This window comes from Loa loa (assembly GCF_000183805.2).
Source record: "Loa loa unplaced genomic scaffold supercont3.295, whole genome shotgun sequence".
Classification (NCBI taxonomy): Eukaryota; Metazoa; Nematoda; class Chromadorea; order Rhabditida; family Onchocercidae; genus Loa; species Loa loa.
Genome location: NW_018108475.1, coordinates 1 through 20,324, shown reverse-complemented (window position 1 = coordinate 20,324; position 20,324 = coordinate 1). Strand labels below are relative to the sequence as shown.

The 20,324-nt window shown below is 34.9% G+C and overlaps 7 protein-coding genes across 7 annotated transcripts; 6 read left to right on the top strand and 1 right to left on the bottom strand.

Annotated features, from left to right (window-relative positions):
- Nucleotides 1-345: 345 nt before the first annotated feature.
- LOAG_05517 (40S ribosomal protein S12) lies at nt 346-1,451 on the top strand (the record flags this gene model as incomplete). Its single annotated transcript, XM_003141054.1, has 4 exons — nt 346-359; nt 499-657; nt 799-973; nt 1,353-1,451. The coding sequence occupies 4 exons, from the start codon at nt 346-348 to the stop codon at nt 1,449-1,451; spliced, it is 447 nt and encodes a 148-aa protein (XP_003141102.1).
- Nucleotides 1,452-1,913: 462 nt separating this feature from the next.
- LOAG_05516 (hypothetical protein) lies at nt 1,914-2,972 on the top strand (the record flags this gene model as incomplete). The annotated part of the gene is made up of 4 exons (XM_003141053.1): nt 1,914-2,018; nt 2,153-2,284; nt 2,389-2,544; nt 2,856-2,972. The coding sequence occupies 4 exons, from the start codon at nt 1,914-1,916 to the stop codon at nt 2,970-2,972; spliced, it is 510 nt and encodes a 169-aa protein (XP_003141101.1).
- Nucleotides 2,973-4,000: 1,028 nt separating this feature from the next.
- LOAG_05515 (hypothetical protein) lies at nt 4,001-4,350 on the top strand (the record flags this gene model as incomplete). Its single annotated transcript, XM_003141052.2, has 2 exons — nt 4,001-4,121; nt 4,283-4,350. 2 exons carry the CDS (start codon nt 4,001-4,003, stop codon nt 4,348-4,350), a joined length of 189 nt encoding a protein of 62 aa, XP_003141100.2.
- A 40-nt stretch (nt 4,351-4,390) lies between these two features.
- On the top strand, nt 4,391-7,681 carry LOAG_05514 (hypothetical protein; the record flags this gene model as incomplete). The annotated part of the gene is made up of 10 exons (XM_020446883.1): nt 4,391-4,493; nt 4,550-4,696; nt 4,786-5,011; nt 5,071-5,222; nt 5,477-5,682; nt 6,181-6,285; nt 6,415-6,532; nt 6,769-6,849; nt 6,964-7,116; nt 7,545-7,681. The coding sequence occupies 10 exons, from the start codon at nt 4,391-4,393 to the stop codon at nt 7,679-7,681; spliced, it is 1,428 nt and encodes a 475-aa protein (XP_020302828.1).
- A 3,332-nt stretch (nt 7,682-11,013) lies between these two features.
- LOAG_05513 (hypothetical protein) lies at nt 11,014-15,247 on the top strand (the record flags this gene model as incomplete). Its single annotated transcript, XM_020446882.1, has 10 exons — nt 11,014-11,081; nt 11,209-11,327; nt 11,686-11,763; nt 11,898-12,021; nt 12,823-12,904; nt 13,048-13,257; nt 13,514-13,578; nt 13,661-13,775; nt 13,899-14,093; nt 15,008-15,247. 10 exons carry the CDS (start codon nt 11,014-11,016, stop codon nt 15,122-15,124), a joined length of 1,173 nt encoding a protein of 390 aa, XP_020302827.1. The 3' UTR covers nt 15,125-15,247.
- Nucleotides 15,248-15,837: 590 nt separating this feature from the next.
- On the bottom strand, nt 15,838-16,822 carry LOAG_05512 (hypothetical protein; the record flags this gene model as incomplete). Its single annotated transcript, XM_020446881.1, has 2 exons — nt 16,784-16,822; nt 15,838-16,479 (listed from the first exon to the last, which is right to left on the bottom strand). Exon 2 carries the CDS (start codon nt 16,441-16,443, stop codon nt 15,838-15,840), a length of 606 nt encoding a protein of 201 aa, XP_020302826.1. The 5' UTR covers nt 16,444-16,479; nt 16,784-16,822.
- Nucleotides 16,823-17,019: 197 nt separating this feature from the next.
- On the top strand, nt 17,020-20,274 carry LOAG_05511 (GTP-ase activating protein for Arf containing protein; the record flags this gene model as incomplete). Its single annotated transcript, XM_020446880.1, has 11 exons — nt 17,020-17,185; nt 17,610-17,779; nt 17,877-17,986; nt 18,145-18,316; nt 18,410-18,603; nt 18,811-18,904; nt 19,046-19,144; nt 19,317-19,459; nt 19,674-19,754; nt 19,853-19,914; nt 20,198-20,274. Coding segments are annotated over exons 2-11 (1,092 nt in total), but the record flags the coding sequence as incomplete, so codon positions are not given.
- Nucleotides 20,275-20,324: the final 50 nt, after the last annotated feature.

Here is a 20,324-nt window from a genome sequence, read left to right as displayed (position 1 = left end):
ACACACACACACACACACATACACACACACACACACACATACACACACACAGATACACACACGCACACACACACACACATACACACACACACACATGCTCAACACCTCATGCATAAGCTAAAGACAATTCTAAAAAAATATTACGCTGTAACATTGAATCCGCAGGCGAATTACGTGCTGGCACTATGCCACGTCTCAACTTTTGGGATGGGTTGGATGGTGATGGTTTTTTCGGATAGACTGTAGGCGTTTTCAGACAGTTAATTGGGGTAGTAGTTTCAGTGTTGCTTGGATCGATTCAGTTTACAATTGATAAAGTGCACTCATCGAGGACAACTGCTGAACATGGAAGCAGGAGGGTTTGTGATTACAGCTCATTTGTTAAGTTTTAATTCATGACATTCCTTATCGGTGTTTAAAGCTATCTGTGAAAAACCCAGTTGTTATCACCATGCTAATGTGACAATTAAAGTCTGTTCTTCATTTTATGCTCTTCAGAGATGAGATACAAATGCAAGTCCCACCGACAGAAGCAGCTGTGGCTGCAGTTGACGAAAAGTTAGACGTTAAAACTGCACTACGAAGAGCTCTGAAGTCGTCAATCGTTATGGATGGAGTGGCTAAAGGTCTTCATGAAGCCGCTAAAGCGCTCGATAAGTATAACTTTGAAACGAGTCTTATTATAATAAGGCCTTTTTGGTTTAGTCATTAACTCTGAGTTGTAATGAATTAAAATAGAACATACAAGCTGTTAAATATTTTGTCGTTGTAACTGGATGCCACTGATCCAAGCTTCAGGCGCCAGGCCTATTTTTGTGTTCTGGCTGAGAACTGTGACGAGCCGATGTATACCAAACTAGTGGAAGCATTATGCAATGAACATCAGATACCTTTGGTTAAAATTAAGGACAAAAAACAGCTGGGAGAGTGGATTGGTCTGTGCAAATACGATAAAGAAGGAAAAGCTCGAAAGGTTTGCATTTGGCGCATATATCAACATTGAAGCTGCAGTGATTTCAGGGAACTTCCAGATTTTTGAATTCACTGGAGCGCGTCAGCTCTTGCAATCTTGTAAAATGTCTCATGATAGACCTTTTCGTCTCCGAAAAAGTAGGTAGTTCTAACCTTTTAATTACTTTCTAAGCATTGGTTTTTGGTGATGCAGGTCATGTGCATCAGCTCTCCTTTATTTATTTAATAGTGCATTTCGGCTTGGTTGAAGCATCCAACGAAATATTATGGTCATGTCTCAACAATTTCTTGACCGCTAAGAGAAGGAATTGTATTGGATTCCTTTTTCATGACTTTACGACGTTTTTTAAACGTAAAGATATGGGTAATTTGTATTTTAGGTGGTAGGGTGTTCGTGCGTAGTTGTGCGTGACTATGGCCAAGACGATGCCGCCCGTGCATTTCTTCAGGAATACTTTGACAGCCAAAAGAAGAGCTAATGCGTAATGTGTACTATTTGTTTTTCATTTATGTTGAATTGTTTTGTTTCGTTGACTCAGTAAAGTTTATTCGGAAATGTGTTTTTTTTTCACAGATAAGGAGTGTATTCGCTAATAGTTTTATCGTAACAAAAATAAGGGACTTACTGGTTTCACGAAGAGAATGGCGCTAGAAAGATCAGTTCTCCAGTGCTTTGCATAGCAAGTAATAATTATGATTTTTGTAGGTAGCATTCTGTGAGTATGGAATGGAAAGTATAATTGTATTTGTACTCTTCATGCTGATGTTAGTGATATTCATGGGAGTTGGTACCGTGTTTTCATGATTTAAAGTCTGAGCGCTGATAAAGAACATAGACATTGGTGCAAATCGTTCTCTATGAGAATCTTTCCTGTTCTTAGTAAGGAAGGAATCTTTGGAAGAGTAACTGCTAACAAGAAAAGGTATTGGTATTTTGTAGGATGACCAAATCAGATGAGCTTTCATCTACTACAGTGGAGAAAGTTCCATATGAAACGACAGAATATACTAATGATCCTTCATTCGAAATTGCTTGGGCTGTTAAGGTGTCATTTTTACATTGGTTGCTTTTATGAATGATCAAGATTTCAGATATATCTTTATTGTTTTTTTCTCTCCTAACTTTGTGCATCTCCTAATAGTAATACTTTATGAGGCCCTTAAATGTTATCTGTTACAGGCTGCTGAAAGGGCGAATATTCATATGAGCCTGCTGCTCACTTGCAACACCACAGAGTTAACGATGCATAAGAAATTCAATATCATCTATGATAAGTTTCGAGAGTTCTTCCCAAAAATGAATGTTGAGAAGGTAGATTCGATCTAATCATAATAATCAATAAATAAAGTGACGTGCTGTGCTGAATATTTTATTTTTAATTTTCTGTCATGAATAAAGTATATGACCGTTTCCAGATAACAGAAATAGAATTAAAGGGTGAAAATAAGCGGCAGTGGTTTACATTTTGCGAATACTTTAAAGAAGAAATAGGAGATTATAATCTTGCAACAATCATGAGGATACGAGCTGATGGTGCTTACAGCGAATCAAATACAATTGTTGTTCCAAAGGTAATTGTCCAGGTTCCACATTTTTACCTAATTACAGTGTTGCAGTACGAAAGTGGTAAAAACTCAGTAAGGTTTCAATATTGAAAGACAATATATATGTGGAAGTCTAGCGTAAGTAGATAAGACATCATTGCTGTTGCTTAAGATAAGCCATAATTTGCAAGAGAAATACTGCTTGTATTCCCTTTATAAAGAAACCTAACGTCATTGCATGGTTGGCGTACAGTTTTACAGAGATAAATAGCTTATGCTTAACTAAAATTTTTTTCTCAAAATTCTGGATTTCGAAATTAATTTTCCGAATTTTTTAGATAATTTTTCTGGCTGTGGAAATTGCACGGAACAAGGAAGGCTTGAATGAAAGCTGTAAGGAAAGTTTCAAAATGGAACATGAAAGAATCAGACGTGAAGGAGGAAATATTTGTTAGAGGTTGCTAATTATTGTTGTATTTTATTGCTCATCACTAGTGCTTGAATTGCTGTTTTGTACATTCTGTTTGCTATATAAATTCGTGAAAAGTTAGAATGTTTGAAAGAAGAAGCCAAGTAGTTCAAGGCAAGTTTCTTTTTTGCTGCAATTGTTTTGTTTAACTTTAAGTTCTTCATCATTACAGTAATGCAACAAAATCTCTGGATAAGGCTTTCTAAGTAATGTCACAAATCTCCACTTCAAATGCTTCACTGATCAGATGTGCCAACTCCAGTTAATGAACGTGACATAATTTAACCATTGTAAACAAATTAGTTTTTCCTAGTTGTGGGTAAGGAGTTGAGAAGAAACCATTTGTAAAAAAATATGGTTAAGTGAAATGAAGAAGAACAGAACACAAACTTTCACTTTTTTTTCTACAAGGAAAGTTGAAACTTTGTAAATTTATTGTTCGCTTCTTTACTATCTGTTTATTTTACTTGATGCATGTCTGTATTTTCGTTTCTCCTATCTGGGGCGATATGAATGTTTGTTCCTCACTATGCAGTTGATTGATGTTAAGGAACCTTCAAGATGTAAAAACGATCCCAATGTCATGTTTGCTATTATTATTTTTCCAGTAAAATGCTTAAGAAGTAATATTGAAATTGGCCATGATCCATTTAAAAGAGGATATTTTGAATATCGTTACGCCAACCTGATGATATATTAACCGTACCAACTTGAATAGTGCTACTTAAAATCTTACTGATGTAAACAAAACTCTGAACAATAGTCTGCTGATTATTTTGTGTTCGAGGAATATTGGATTTGGGAAAATTGACTGTAGATAATAGAAGTTTATATATGGCAAATGGACTGCTCGGTTGAAAGTCGAAGTTCTCAAGTAATTGTTGGGAGATTATGGTTCGTATTAGGCCAAATTTGGAAGTTTCCTAAACTATGAAGTTTGTTTCCCCAGACAAGGTCCCTACTTATGTACGTTTTGTGAGTTTATGAAATTTAACCTAATATTACAGGAAAATTATGTCCGGTTTTACTTTCGGCACACAGGGAGCTGCTTCCGCAACATCTACCGCAGGTAATTTGTTCGGGACGGTGCCCAAACCATTGTTTGGCACTTCGACAGCTACTGTACAAACTGCAGGTATATATTCCGTTATCTGACTTGACCGCACTTCGAAATTTGAGTTCGAAGTGAGTTTGGAGTCTTATAAGATTTCAAATCTCTGAAATTTTAGCCTTTCCTGAAAACCCTCGATTATTATTTTTTTGATTCATTTTTGTTCGCTTGATTACTTTTTCCAGGTGTCGGCCTTTTTGGAGCGCCTACATCTCTAGCTGCAGCCTCCACAACATCAGCAGGTGAACTTTGAAGATACATTTGGTCGTGGTTTGGTCATTTTAGATGCCAAAATGGCCCTCATTCATGATTATATTCTGCAGGATTGTTTGGGTCAGCAGCGCCTTCTGGTGGATTATTTGGAACAGCTGCAAAAACCTCGACCGTTACAGGAAAGTTGTGCAATAAGTTGAAACGCTAGAATTTTCTTGATTTATAGAATGTTCTTTCAGGTGGTTTGATGGGAACTGCTGGAGTGACTACGATTTCAACGGTTTCTGGACCTTTCGGAAATACATCAGTAACAACAACACAAGCTTTATTTGGTGTCACGCCTGCTGCAACTGCTACCGGAAGTCTTTTTGGAAAACCAACAACGGGTATGCATACCACTGCTATCTATAATTTTTATACTTCACTGTAACTGACTATAAAAGTGAAATTACCTTTTTATTATTTCATGATTTAGGTTTGTTCAGCAATCCGGCAACTGTTACAACTGCTTTAACTGGTGGACTTTTTGGTGCAGATGGAGCAACGACGGTTACAACTGCAAAAGGATTGGGAGGAACGGGTACACTTGCAACTACCGGTTTGATACCCAGTAACTTGGGTGTTGCCGGTGCTGCGGCATCTGGAAGTCCATTGGAAGCTGAAGTACAGCAAGTGGTTATGGATCTGTTTAATCTGTTGCGGTAACCTACTTGTTATTTGATTTTGAAAGTACTTTTCATCAATAACTATGATATTTTAGGGACCAGATTAAGAAAAACCATGAATTAAGCGTTGAATTTGCTATGAATCGCGCAGACTCATGCTTGCACATGGATGAAAAGATAGATGAATTGGTTAGAACACGTGTGAAAAACGCTGATATTATACGTTTAGCAAAAGATAGAGCGGAAGGTAACTTCTCATTTTATATCTAATTCATTTTTTGCACGTTTATTCCTAGAGTGAAATAATGTCATTAGAAGTTCCGGGTAATTCGTCACTGCTTAGACTTGTAATTCAAATCCTGGATTTTGCTTGCAAACAAAAAGGGTTTGATATGTGGAAGCTGTATCGCTGAATTGAACTGTTTCATTAACCTTGTTCTTTTATGTTGGCCAATAATTCAGATGTCAAAAAACCAGCTTTAATTGTTGACAAAATTTTAGAATTACTTGAGAAAATGCAGCGAGACTTACGGGCAGCAGAGCAGGTACGTCGACGGCAGAAAGAGATTTCAAAAAACCCACTCTTCGGTCGCAAACAAGCATTGTCTTATTTGCTCGCAGTTTGTATCGAACACGAAAATACCGTGCGAGAATTTTGGGGGACATTGCAATTATTGCAGGAGAGAATTGATGCGAAATTAAATAAGGTTAGTTCTACTCCAAGCTACAACTTCTGTGAACGTTCCATTTACATTTGGGATACATGGTCTGAACTTTTCAAAATTTTTGGATATTCTGTTTTAAAGGATGTATACGAGATTTAAAAAACAAAAAAACAAAAAACTGGACAAAAAATTGTCTTTGACATCTAACTTTAATTATTAACCAATACTCTATTTAAATTAATAAAGTCTTTTGATTCCAGCGTAATCCTATAATTTTATTTGCAGAAAAGAGAATTAAAGTCATGGGAACACACTAGAATTGAGTTAATAGTATTCATTATAATAAAATCATTTCATAAAAAAATAGAATATGAGCTATTTATTTTTAGACATTCATTTTTTTTAATTTAATTTTTTTCAGTTCAAAAAGTTTTTTTTTAAAAAATTAAATGTTTTAATGTAAACATGTTCTGGAATTTGTTTTTGTAAGTCCGGGATTCGTCAGTCTTTGTTTCGTTGTTAAAAGCCTTGAACTTTTAGAAAGGAATAACCACAAAGCAGGATCTGCAGAAACATTTTGAGCATTATGACCAAACATTCAAAGTTATTTGTTCTGATGTATATCGTTGTAAAATACAAATCGAAGTATGTTTTTATTTTAATTACGTGTTTTGTAATTTATCACTGAATATTTACTGATATTAAATGTTGACACTTCCATACTGTTATATCTATATTCGCTTTTTTGTGGATGTTATTTGCACTTTTTTGCAGGATCTCAAGGATGGATTTTTGGAACATCAAAAGCGTACCGTTCCATATACACCAAATCCATTTGAACAACGGAAATCGAAGCATATTGAAAAGCCAATTGCGGAACGGAGATTCACCGGTGAAAAATTTTTTTTTAACTTTAGTTGTTGTGAAAATCTGAAACATTAGTATGCTATGTAAATTCTCTTCTAAGTGACTGCTACAGTACTGTAATAAATTCTGTTCATGTATTTTGCATTGTATTATTTCGTAATAGTGAACTTAACTTTCTTGCTTTTACACAAAAGCGCTCATATCGTGAGAAAGTTTTCGATTAACTGTTTATGATTAATTTAAGTGTTTTGTTATTTGAAGGCGCAGATGCGTTCCCTTCACAAGTAACAATGATGAAAATTGGTGAAATGGCGAAACCTTCTTCAACACCACAACAAACGGGTAAGTTCATTTTTCTTCGTTGTCTTTTATTTCCCGGTTTCTTTTTTTGATTGTTCTTCAGGATATTAGTCTCAGATTACGTGTTGTAGCAAATTGAAAATTTTGATGTTATAGCAGGAGTAAGTGGATTTGGCACATCGGGTTCGTTATTTGGTTCAAAAACTTTCGGTACTTCTGCCTTCTCTTTCAATCCATCAATTACAAACACAACAGCACCATTATTCAAATCTTTCTCCACTACTAGTTCAGCATCGGCTCCTCTTTTCGGTACGAAATAATATTTTTAGTGCTCGGTTGTTTGTCGACTTTAATTTACATAGAATTAGTCAGAAATAATGGTCAAAAGGTTTTTTTTGGTGCTCATATTTCTCTAAATTCGAAATATTAAGAAAAAAAGAGAATCAAGAAAAAAGCTTGGTGAAGCGCAGATGTAGCCAGCAGAAGCACCAAATGTTGTCCGCAATGATCTAATAGTAAATTTATTTTTATTCTTTGCTCGTCCTATTTTTTCGTGCAGTTTTCTGTCCTTTTCATTTTTCTTCATTCGTTGAATTGTGTCTGAATTTTTTTTATGTTTTTCATGTCCAAAAATTCTTCGTCAATATCGGCTTTTCTGGAAAGCCATTTCGTTTTTCTTTTCGAGCATAATGTTGATAATGTTTAAATAATAGCGTTCATTTCCACATTTTTTACAGGCACCTTAGCGACATCAGTAGCGGAGCCGGTACCTGCATCCACAACAACATCATCTTTTACTTTTGGAAATACATTGAATTCATCTGTTAGTGGGACATTATTTGGTGGGAGCGCCAGCAAACCCTTCGGCCGATAATTCAAACATTGAAGTTTCTTTATACTTTCTTAAGACTTTAAATCTTAAGACGTACCAATTTATTGAAAGTCACTGTTGATTTCCATTAGGTATTAATATACTTTTTGTTTTGATAAATTAAAAATGTAATGAATATACATGTTCCCAAATATCCTGAAATAGAAGACCAAGGATAGAAAGGAGGAAAAGATAATACTTATGCCGAAAGTTTTTTGTGGAGGACAGGTGACAACGTGGGATCTATGCAGATTCATTCAATATATGTCAATTTAGAAGTATTATGTAACAGCTGTACTATTCATTGTGTACTTATTAATGATCATCTTTCATTTCCACTACCATACGTACATTTTTTCTTCCACAACTGATCTTCTCCAGTAAATCTCTTATTCGTATATTGTTTGTTACTTTTTTATTCCTATATATGGTCATTTACTTTGGCCAAAAAATCATATTGATTTTCAGAAAACACGATTGCCATAAAGATGGCACCGGTTTTAGAATTTTTCTTAATTCAAATTACTTAAACAAATATTTCCATGTGTAATCGCCAGTGGATAACACAATCAGTGATTTGTAGCAATCGATATCCCAGATTGATAGCATATTGATCAAAAATAGTAGAAACCTCATCAATTTTTCACTAAAATTGCGTAAAGAATAAGGATTTTTTTTAATTTTCCTTAATTTAAATTACTTAAATCTGAATCAAGTTTTGATATTCTCATAATCGCAGCAATAAGAAGCAGTAAATAAGGATATTTCTGGGAGCAAAACTTCTACTGATAAGGATATCGATTATAAAGTTCTTGAAGAAGAATTGCTATGATTTCTATATAATGATCATTGTGCCTAACGTTGAATGCAATAATGTCAAAAGCAATTTTAATAAATACTAAAACTTGACATTAACCAGAACATATTACTGACTTCTCCCTAATTTACTATATTGGAACTTTTTGAATAAGGAGAATATATCACGACATTATAGGAAACAGCCGAAGGTAGGTAGTTACTGCTTCAGTACATGTCTCGAATTTAGCATTCTTCGTTGTTTCAGAAGAATTCAGTGGAATTGTGATCGTTCTTCGGGCTACTTCTCGAGATGCCAGCTTCGTACTCCCACCTTGACCTCCAATGAATTAATGGAGTTTTTGTAGTTACAAACTTATAGATACAAGGTTAGTCATCAAGAGGACCAGATGGATATCAGTGATGAAGTGTTGCTTACTTCATGCTGTTTACAATATGCCAATTTTCATCAAATCAGAATTGGTGACTTGTTGTAAAGCATTTCTGAATGAGTCGAAGAAGCATCGAGGAATGGGCAACGATGAGCAATAAATTGGATAAATGAAGACGATTTAGTATTCCTGAAAAGAAGAAAAGAAACAAGAATAGTGAGGTCCATTCTGTGGAGTTTCAATATGTCCGAGGCGCAAAAGAAGAATTGTTCCAACGATCCTAAACGTTTCCATGCAAAGCAACCAACCTTTTAGCTATATTAAAAAAGGGATGAATGTCTACTTTTACAGCAGAAATACAAAAAAAAGGGTTAAGATAACTGATTTCATCCAAATCGTAACCTTCCTGGTAACTACTGGATTGAGATTCCTGCACAAAATAATCATTTTGTTTGAGAACAAATTGCAAACGATTGCTTGAGTTATTGCAGCTTTAAAAGAGTTTTCATCCTAAACATCTGCCAACTAAACTCACAGCATATGCTAATACAAACAGTGTGAAGTGCTCTTATGTCTAACGAAAAATTTTTATGACAAAAATTCGTGAGGTTTCAGCTTTTATCATTTTTTTTTCTTTTTAATATTAGAAATTGGCAACGCAAATGGAATTATTGATAGGGCGTCTAAAATTTAGCACACCATAATTACCCGAGGTTAGATCTTACCATTTGACTATCAAGCTAATCTTGTCATATCGGACTGGATTGGTCCAACTTTTTCCTTGATGGAAATGACAAGCCACAACTACTGTCTTCGGATTAACCGTTTTCTTCCTGCATACTGATGCTATTGGATATCTCGGCATTCTGCATTAGAAGTAATTTCTCATCCCTTGCTGTGAAAATTTTTCCTGCCTTGAAGGAGATTAACGACGAAGTTCCTCTGTATTATTTGACACCGACGCAAGAAGTTTGACAAGGGTTTATTGATGACAGTGATAAATATATTATTTATAGATTATTAGTGAATATAGAAAATACAGCCACGGTGAGTCTCTTGTTGACATAAAGAGAAAATTTAATGTGTCAAGTAGTTGAATTGCAGTTTAAAATAGGGACACTTGTAGAAGCGAAGAAGCCGTAGACTTGGAGATTTATCGCACACCGAATGAAGCTTATGCTCGATCGCATATCCTCTATCATGTAGCTTCGCTCTAATTGAACTGTGAGCTATGCTTGCTAATGACTCATCTGTTTATCCTTCTTCTGGCCAAGGGTTTTATTTGGTATATTCTGAGTCTATAACAGTGTAATAATTTCTGAAACAAACTCAATTTCGAGAGTTCGCAATGCGGATATTGCATATGAATCAATAAAATAAATCGGGATGTGACACATGCTGGAGATGAACTAAAAAGACGAAAAAATTAATTAGAAACTTATTTCTTTCATAGCGCAATCGTAGTGTACGTAATTGGTTGTGTAATGCAATAGATTTAATTACGAAACTTTAATATGATAAGGACGATACAAAATGAACAGCATTTACTATAATGTCTCTGACGACAGTTCTCACTGAAACATGATACATGATAATTACTTATCATTTAAACTAGTGACGTTTTTCAAAAATGGATTTTAAGTGTACTTTTTGCTTAAGCTATTTTTTTTTTTGAGTTTTTGTTCGTTAAGGAAGGGTCTGCCAGGTTCGTAAACCGAAATTGCTATCCGTTCTATGCGAAGCGATATGGCGATAAGCGGACTGAATTGTTTGATGAAACGCATCTTTGGATGTTGTAGTCAGAAGCACAGTAATATTCATGTCCGATATCGAACGTTCGTCTTCAATTTAAAGTGCAGCTTCTGAATATAAGTTAAGATGATATTGCCTGCTTGATTTCAGCTCTTACCATAGCATTTTTGCTTATTCCTTCCAAAATTCTCATTTCTATAGATCACATAGGCTCGTTTTATTTGCGACATGTATCTACATTAAGAAATTCACTGCAATCTAATGATTCTCAGTTTTGACAATTGTTTAGCTTAGTGTAAGATTGTACCAGGTAGGCATTTCGTTCATTAGGATCATGTTCCTTAGTTCGGGCAATTTAAAATCCCAACGTGGCGAGATTCCAGTAGTAAAACACGTATGGCAGATGTGATCGTCGGTGGTGATGGAAATGATATGCATATCATTTGGCGAAACATGGCATTTTGGTTGTCTTGCTTAAACGGGACTGGTGGGAATTATAATGTTTCAAAGCAATGATGCTTTTTTAATCATTTAGCTGCTGTCTTCTTTATCAATATCAAGCCATGACTTAAAAACCTATAGTATTTTAAGTGTTGGTCAAAGTGGTGTAACAAGTGTAAGTGCTGGCTTGGTAACACCTCCATTGCACTGGCAAGACCTGGCTAAACAGTATATGGCCAAACATTCATTGGATTTATATGCCGATTCATGTCAGCATTCCAATTTTATTAATATGGACTCCTTTGTTGCAGCTAATCTGTTAAAATACTTGTCGTAAAATCTCATTTTTTTTCAGTTGCTATGCTTGTCATTTTAACGGAATGTTTAGGATACAACGACTATACTTAACAATTACAGTAGAAGGTAAAGTAAGTTTGCGACGAATGTTTTCACGTTCAACTATTTACGGTGAAGAAGCACAACTGTATAATAGTCCGGAAGAAATGCGGCGCTGGTTCCCAAAATGAGTAAGTACAGATGGCATCTGGGTTGTTCTGTTAAAATTTTTTTAAATCAAACTTTTTTGCTTACCATTTGATCAATTTTGATTTCTTTTTTATGTTTTAGGGCAGTTCTCACTAAATGATGTTGCTTTAGATCCTATTGGTCTCTGTCAAGCATTAAGAAAGCGTGATAGAAATCATGGTAAGCTTCGTATAAATTAATTTTGTGCGTGCTTGTTCGGTATTGTGAAATCTCACTTTTATTTTGCACAGACGAATTTTGCCAAATGTGTGCTAGATGCGTTATTTCGATACTCAGTTCAGATTATTTTTTAGGAGTGCAAATATTTGAACAATGCTTTGTTGAAGAAGTGGTTGTTGACAAAGAACAAAAAGTTGTGGGAGTCATACAAATCAAGGACAATTTGAAACTGAATGCTATGTTGATGCCATTGGGACTGTAAGTTTCTTTTTGAAATCCATATTTCCTTGAAACTATTTAAATTGCCAGTTAGCTTGGACAATTAACTTAGTAGCTAATTTCATTTTTTGTGAATCCTCAGATTAAGAATTTTCAGCATCCACTTTAGGTGTTTGAGTTTGGTTTAAATCATCTGCATATGACATATTGCAGTGGTGTGGTACTTCTTAAATTAATAAATTGCCAGTTCATCATGTAATTATTGCTGTACATCCTGCATTCTTGTCAACGAAACGACTACCTGATAAAGATATCAAGAACAACAGTACGCCGAGTAAGAAATTGTTTAGTTTGTTAAGTTGCTTACTTAAACATATAAAATAGTTGCTTAACCAGATAAGATGCTTAGTTTGTACTGATTTTATATCCTCATGACCTTCAACAAAATAATTTCCAGATTTACCGTTAATGCAAAACGTTTAAATTCTTTGTCGAAGTTTTCCTTGTTGGAGCCAAAAAACTTATAAATTGCATATTTAGTTTTTACGCATGTGGATGAGAAAACTTACCTCTTTATGGATGAATCACGGACGTTCTGTGCAGGTTTTACTCAAAATAATTTCCGTTCATTGAGTTATCAAAGAGTACTGGGACAGTGGATAGTGCCACTGCCAGCCTGGGATAAATTTTGTAAGTATTAAAAATGGAAGTTGAAATATTTTCCATTCTTAGAAATATTTATAATGGTTGTTTGTTTTTGGTTAGAGATGAAATATATCATATTGAAACTATGCAGATCCAACACTGAATTATTTTGTTGAATCGTTGCAACATTGTTAGTGGAACAGAGTACGGTGAACTGGTTTGTAGTGCTGAGTCATATACTGCTAATAAATATCGTGTGATTGGTGAAACGGCTCAGGTTTTTTTATTTTTGGAATGTCAAGTTTTGATAAAGTAATCATTTATAATCGTTTGGATTTTTAATATAGAAGATGGAAGGTGTTTTCGAAGTATTCTTTGGTATTAAAAAATTTGGAAATCCTAAATTTTTCCTTTATTCAGATCCAAGGATACTATGTTGCGACGGGTTTCAGTGGGCAAGGATTGGCATTTGCGGGTGGCGCTAGAAATCTGGTTGCTGGGTTGGTTTGTGGTGAAACACTAGCAGTTGACATTGCGCGTCTAGAAGTAACACCATTGACTGATTTGCACACCCATCCACAATATCTAATTGAGCGAATTCCTGAAGTAGCAGGTATCACACAGTATTCGGTTCTCCCCTGAAGGAATTTAGATTATTGATTGGTTGAATCATTTTAGCTAAATTATTTGCAAATTCGTATGAATTGTTTGTAACATTTAAACATTACAATTAAGATTAGCTAAAAAAAATTGGAAGAATTCGATTTAGATAAATGATTCATCGCTTATCGAAATATTTATTTTATTAATCCTTTGTAATATTAATTTCGTGTAATGCATTCTTTGAAGTAGGTTTTTACTACTTTATATGACAAATATTTTTCAGGTAGTACAAAATGTTTATGAACGTTTGATGGAGCGTGGGAAAGAATATGGTGTTATGCATGAAGGGTGTGTCGCAGGAAAAATTTAATTTTTCGGTTTTGCTTAGCAACTGTTTCCAGCTTCCTGTTATTTACTGATCATGTTTTAGGTATTACGCTTTGAGACAGTTGCGTATCGAAAAATTCTTTGTTTGTTGGGGTCAAGATATTCCTACGAATATAACACCGTTCGAATGTGGACGTACATACCGTATTGATTTTAATGTATGCGTGATTTTATTACACTGGCAAGATTTTACAATCTTTAATTTTTTTTTTGGAAGTGCTCAATTCGAAATAAGTCGTTTTTTTTTAAAGAAGGTTCTTTGAAATTGAATTTCATTCCAGAAAGATTTTATTGGGAAAGGGGCATTACTAGAGCAAAAAAGAAGTGGCACTCAGAAACGATTTGTTCAGTTACTTGTGGGTAATTATGATTTATACTATAACCCTTGGCCAAAGGGTGGTGAATTAATATACAGATATGGCGAACCAATCGGACGTACAACGTCGGCTGCTTTTGGATATACTCTTGATTGTCAGGTAATTTTCCTTGGAGCAGCAGCCATTATTTATAATTCATTCGTTTATAATCAGTTTTTGAAGAGTATTTGGTATGTAGAAGAGGATCCTTTAATGCTTTGTTTTTTCAAATTTAGTTTGTGAAATTACAAAATTGTTCGTTTTGTTAGATTTGCATTAGTTATATTGAAAGTAAACAGAAGCTGACGATTGAATACATTAAAAATGGAAGCTATCAGTTGGAATAGCGGGCAAATTCTTCCCTGTACAAGTAAATTTGTTCACACCAAGCTTGCCCATGATTTCTTCCGTACAGCCTGATCATTTTTGACCAACTCAAGACGACGATTGTTTTTTGTGAAGCCTATATCCTTTCTTTGTTTGTTTACTTTATTTATATGCCTAGTTATTTAAACCTTGTATTAAAGCTTTGAGTTAATGATTAGTTTTGAATCAATGATAATTTAGAGAATCCCTTACACGCCTTAGTATGGAATATTGCATGCTTTTTTTCGATTTCTGGAGCATTATTGTAGCAATAATGAAAACTGCATAAGATATTTTTCACGAAAAGGAAATATCCTTTGGAGGAAGTTCCTTAACCTGCCTGATGTTCTGCATACTGTAGTACGAAATAAATTAGAAAAGACAAGAGCTAACCTCCATTCTAGATTTCAAGTTTTTTAAGCTTTCATGCGTTATTTTCATATTGCCACATTTTCATACTTTTTTTTGATTTTGAATTTTTCCTTGTATTACATGTACCTGGCCTAAAAAGCGTTTTGTTTTGTTTTTTTTCCAAACCTTAAAGCTCTTTAATCATGACTGATTTATACTTTCCCCGGTTTATTGTATATTTCTATCAGGACACAAGTATTTCCAATAAAAGAGCTGTCGAATTTTGGAATATAATGTAAAAGCTGAAATCATTTCAGTTTGTAATCTTCGCGGATGAGGAAGAAGCAAATAAGTATATGATAATATATAATATAGAAAACATATTTGGGTGCGCTTTTATGAAAACTCTGTTTTTGTTTCTAGATCGTATTTGATAGTGTTCTGACCGTCCCTTGTGCGACTATATATTTTTTCGACTATGTCAATTTGTAGAAAAAATGGTGTGCTAATGTTGTAAATTGGAAGGGGACAATTTTGTCCCAGCCATATAATACGTGCCCTCTTTATTCTACAGAATATATTTTCATTTCAGAAAGGAATCTAAATTGACGCAAAAATTACAAGCCGGAAATCCTTTTTCTCCTAGCACTTGCTACTTTTTATTTCCTCTTTCAGAAGTTCGTAGAAGTTAGCTGCGTGAGATTGACTTTCCCTATCCAGTCAGCACTTAGTGGGGGGGGGTTCTATGATTAACGGTACCGTGTATTGGTACCTGCATTGAACAAATTGTGCCATGTACATAATTGAATAAAATATTAACTTCAGAAACCAGGAAGTCTGGACAGGGAATCAAAGCATATCAGGTATTATTAAGCACAACGTTTGTTCGACCAAGGTGTGATACGAGTTTTTACCTTGGAACCTTTTTTTATTGTTTCAGGTATATAACATGAACACAGGAACAGTTTTGTATTTTGGCATTCTTTCATTATGCACAATGTGCTATATTACAATTAATCATTAAGTGCCCTGAAACCCTCCATGGAATACAAAAAATGTTTTTTTCACGTCCGGAATTCATTATAGTGACAATGAAGTGCCTATGGGCCTGGGATATGTGCTTCCGCGGAATTCGCTTTCACCTCATTTATGTTAGTTCAGCCTTTTCACGGATCAACGCCTCTGGATTACGTTTTGCCTGCTTGGGGAGGAATTTATCCGGATGTCGACTCATTTTAAGATACAAACGTTGCATGGCTAAATTACCCAAACGTTGCTTTGCCTTGCATTCAGTGATAATATCCGGTTGATCACCCGTATCCCAACGAGTATGCAAGAAAATTTGCAAATTGGTGAGTTCATTTTGGAAGAACAGAGCAATGATTATGGCTACGATTACAGCCGTAACGATGGGAAAAAGAAACATAGCAGCAAACCAGCCCAAGACAGCCCACTTGGAATCATAGCTCATCTCGCCAACTTCATCGATGAACATGATCATGCGACGTTTAGTTTCAATCATCAAACGACCGGCTTTCACCAATCTGTTTGTGATGCTGAGGAAAGCATCAGTGATATTGTCAATGGTATCTGAACGGGCATTGTCGATATCCAGAAACAGATTCCTTTCTGCTAACCACTGTTTTTTCGTCTTATCCGAATTTTTCACCGCTTTCACACATGTATTGTTCGGTGATAATAAAGCATACAAGAGAAGAATTGTGACCAAACCGACAGGTTCACTACAAGACATACCAAACCTCCTCCTTAGTTCCTGTAGTATCACCAACTGCAAAACAGACAAGTGAATAAAATGCGAAGCACCACTCTGTAGTTTCGCTTTTATAGTAGAGACGAAATTTACATTTCTTATCGAAAACTTGGATATTCCCTTCTGAATTCGGATTGATTTGATAACTTTACCCGTTCATACAAACGAATGAGTGTCACAACTTATATCAGTACCAATCCTCACGAGACAATCTTGAAAAGAGAATGGAGTGCTGGTAGGCAACAAAAGAGTATGGTTCATTTCAACAAGAAAATACCATCAATAAGAAGTTGGAGTCAATTCAGATCGAACATCCACTTACCTCTTCTTCAATAAATGAAAAATGAAACGAGAATCTTCGAGTTCGGAGTGCCCTTTTAGGTTCATACTCAATTTGCGAAATTAAGATAATTTGCGATCGTAGAAGGAATTTCGTAAGCGTTCCCGACTAGTTTCAGGGGGAATAAACTGATGCAGTGTAGGGTGTGATCAAAGTACTTTTGGTTCTCGTTTTCTTTTTATTTTAATTCTTTCAGTTTTTTTCCAATTGAGTTTTTATTTTAGGCATTTACTAGCTTCAGTAATATCTGGACGTAGGCACGAGTTCGCTACGATCCTGGGTCACGTGCCCACGCGAAAAAAGAGGAGGGACGTGCTTGACTCGTTGCCTGCGTCACTTGTCCGTCTCATCAATTACCCGTCAATTTTGACGTCTTTCTTTTTAGTACGTTTTTTTTCGAAACCTTCAAAAAAAACCAAAGATACTTCTCCACCTTAAGAGTCGCCATGCCCAACGTCCGGAAATATTGCAAATTCACTGCTTAGTTATCTATTCTGGAAACTATTGAGCAGTTTTGTCATTATTTTTAGTTTTTCAAAGGGATAAGTAATATTACTTCTAATAATTATATGAAACCATGGATATCCCGATTAGATCTGGTTTTTACCATGATATCTGAACCTATTTCAAGAGATCAGTCCATTATCACCGTGCGGCCATGTCCATCATTTGGAGTCATGCCACAGTGGTATGTCGAAAAGTGATGGCGACTTCGAAAAAAATTTGGGACAAATATTTCTCCCGAATAAATGGTTGATCTAGATTTATCAGTACAGGTACGATGTATCCAATCCTTTTATCATTTCAGTAAGCAGCGAACGTTAAACGAGCATCTAAAGAGGGAATAAAAACAGAGGAATTTGGCCAACATTTTTGTATTTAAGTAGATTTTGATGGTCTGAAAATTAGTCAACTACTATGGCCAGTCCACGAACGCGACGTATCATTCGAGACATTCGAGATGTTCCTGGAAATAACGTTAGGTTTTTTCAAGTTTTCAAGAGTAAAAGGTGGGTTCTTTGCTCTTTACTGTCGAATCGGTTTTGTATGCCATTAAAATATACTATTTTATCAGATCTGCTTTGAATGTGGCGCTAGTAATCCTCAGTGGGCCAGTGTAACGTATGGAATTTGGCTGTGTTTGGATTGTTCTGGTTTGCATCGTGGTTTGGGTGTACACGTGAGGTTCGTTCATGTGTCCATTTGTGTTACTTATGCGTATCCAAGCTTTATGTCATCAATGCTTATCTTGATTATCGTTTTTATTGGACAGCGAAATAGCAGAGTTCAAGACCTAAAATAATTTCGTCACAGTAATGCAAGCAAAAATACCTTTTTTATAGTTTTGTGCGATCTACAACAATGGATAAGTGGAAAGATAGTGAGCTGAGCAAGATGAAAGCTGGAGGCAACGCAAAAGCATTAGAATTTTTGAAAAGTCAGTCAGATTACCGATCAAACTGGTCACTTCAAGAAAGATATAATTCGAGAGCTGCTGCTCTTTTAAGAGATAAGGTGCGATTTTCAGCGAAGCTATCTCGTTAACCTAAACGGACATTCGAAAATATATCTTCAAGGGATAATTTGACCTTTTTTAATCATTTCTAGGTATTAACAGAATCAGAAGACCGTGAATGGTCAGCCGAAACGTCGCCAGCAAGAAATTATATCCCTAACACTTCATTAAATCCATCTCATTCTCAAATCAGTGGAAACAACAGTTCGAATAATTTATCAGCTTATTATGGAAGCAACACAACTCAAACTGGCAACAATTCATACTATTCCGATTATGATAACTCGTAAATATCTTTTGCTTCAAATAACTTCTACTAACGAAGACTTCTGTTTAAATTTTCCCTTCATTGTAGATCTACTCCATTACAGTTCAAACTGTATTTTTTTCATTGATTGAGTTTTTTGATGGATCTTAAAAGAACTCTTGTTCTAGTTTCATATTTCTTATGACTTTCTATTAAAATTTCCAGAAAAAATATCTTAAATTTTAGTAGAAGTCGGTATCAAGGTTTTGGCAATGTTCTGGTGAACAGTGGTGATCCACCCAGTGAATTACTGTCTGGTGCTTTGTCATCTCTTTCTGTGGTAAGTTTTAATAACTCAGCCAAATTCATTTTATTTGCCTATAGACATTCCCCAAAAATCTTGCGGAGTTTATTTTAAATTAAATACTGTTAATCGTTATGCATATATAGTTTTTTTAGTTTTTTAGGGTCTGTTTTTTAGGGTTGGAATATGCTAAGTAAAGGGGCAACAACCGCTGCTTTATATGCCAAAGATATCAGCTCACAAGCAACAACGAAAGCTACCGAACTTAGTGGAAGTGTCAGTGAAAATATACACCTATAACCTTAGTTCTTTATTAAATTTTATACATAATCTAAACCTTAATCTTATTAAATTTTTATGATTTTAAACAAAACTTAGCGAGTATAATACAAATTTGTATAGTTCAAGTGTTGCCTAAATTATCCTATTTAAGATTACTGAAATTTAGGTCCGAGATGGGACATTGTTGAATAAACCAACTTTGGGAAGCTTAGCGCAGAAAGCCACGGAAATAGGATCCAAATCATGGATGGGAATTTCAAATTTTATCAGAAGTCCATCCTTGCAAGGTTTTATTGTGGCAGGAAAAAGGTTATCAATTTTTATTGGTTTTTCTATTCCAATAAATTTTTACTGTATGAAAATTTTCCAGAAAACTTTTGCTATCGATAAAGAATTGTGGGAGGTTTTTTTCTGTAATCATTAAGAGCTGCACGGGATATACAACAATTTTAATCAAACAAAAAAAAATCCGGCTCATTATGGTAGAATTCGAAATAATAAAATTTCATTTTTTCTTCTTTAGTGATTATGAAGACTTAGCTACACCAGGCAATCAGGAGATTAGATTATATGAGCAACAGGCAAGCAGTTACCAAACATACAGGTGGTTATTTTTTATTTTGTAACGAAGTTCACGGGTATAACGTCATTTTATGCATGTCTGCATTCCGTAATGAGCAGAATGTATTTGAAGCATTTTAGAAATAATTCAATTGAATGTGACCCTCCAGCACCTTCAGTAATATCCGATTTCGTCAACTACAGTTAGTTATTTTTTAATTTTTCATCTTTAACAAAGGCTTAATAAATGCATTATCTTACCAGATCAGTGAAGCATTTTACAAATAATTATTTCTCATATTATACACATCTATTTCGTAAAATTTTCAGAAGCAACTCAAAATTAACTCAAAGTGAAACGGCAAGTATATAAAACAACCATAATTTAAGCTGTATTTGTAATATGAAACTAATAACATTCAGATTCTTAGAAATTGTCTTTTTCGTGAACTGCTTGCTTTTCAAGATTTGATAAACCATCTATAGGCACTTCGGTTCAGCTGACTTCGGCAACGAATCCAAGGCAATTTAACAACAAGATAACAACAAGGGTTAAAAAAGAGGTATTTCTATTATTACAAATTTTATTAATACTTTAGCAGACCTTTCATAA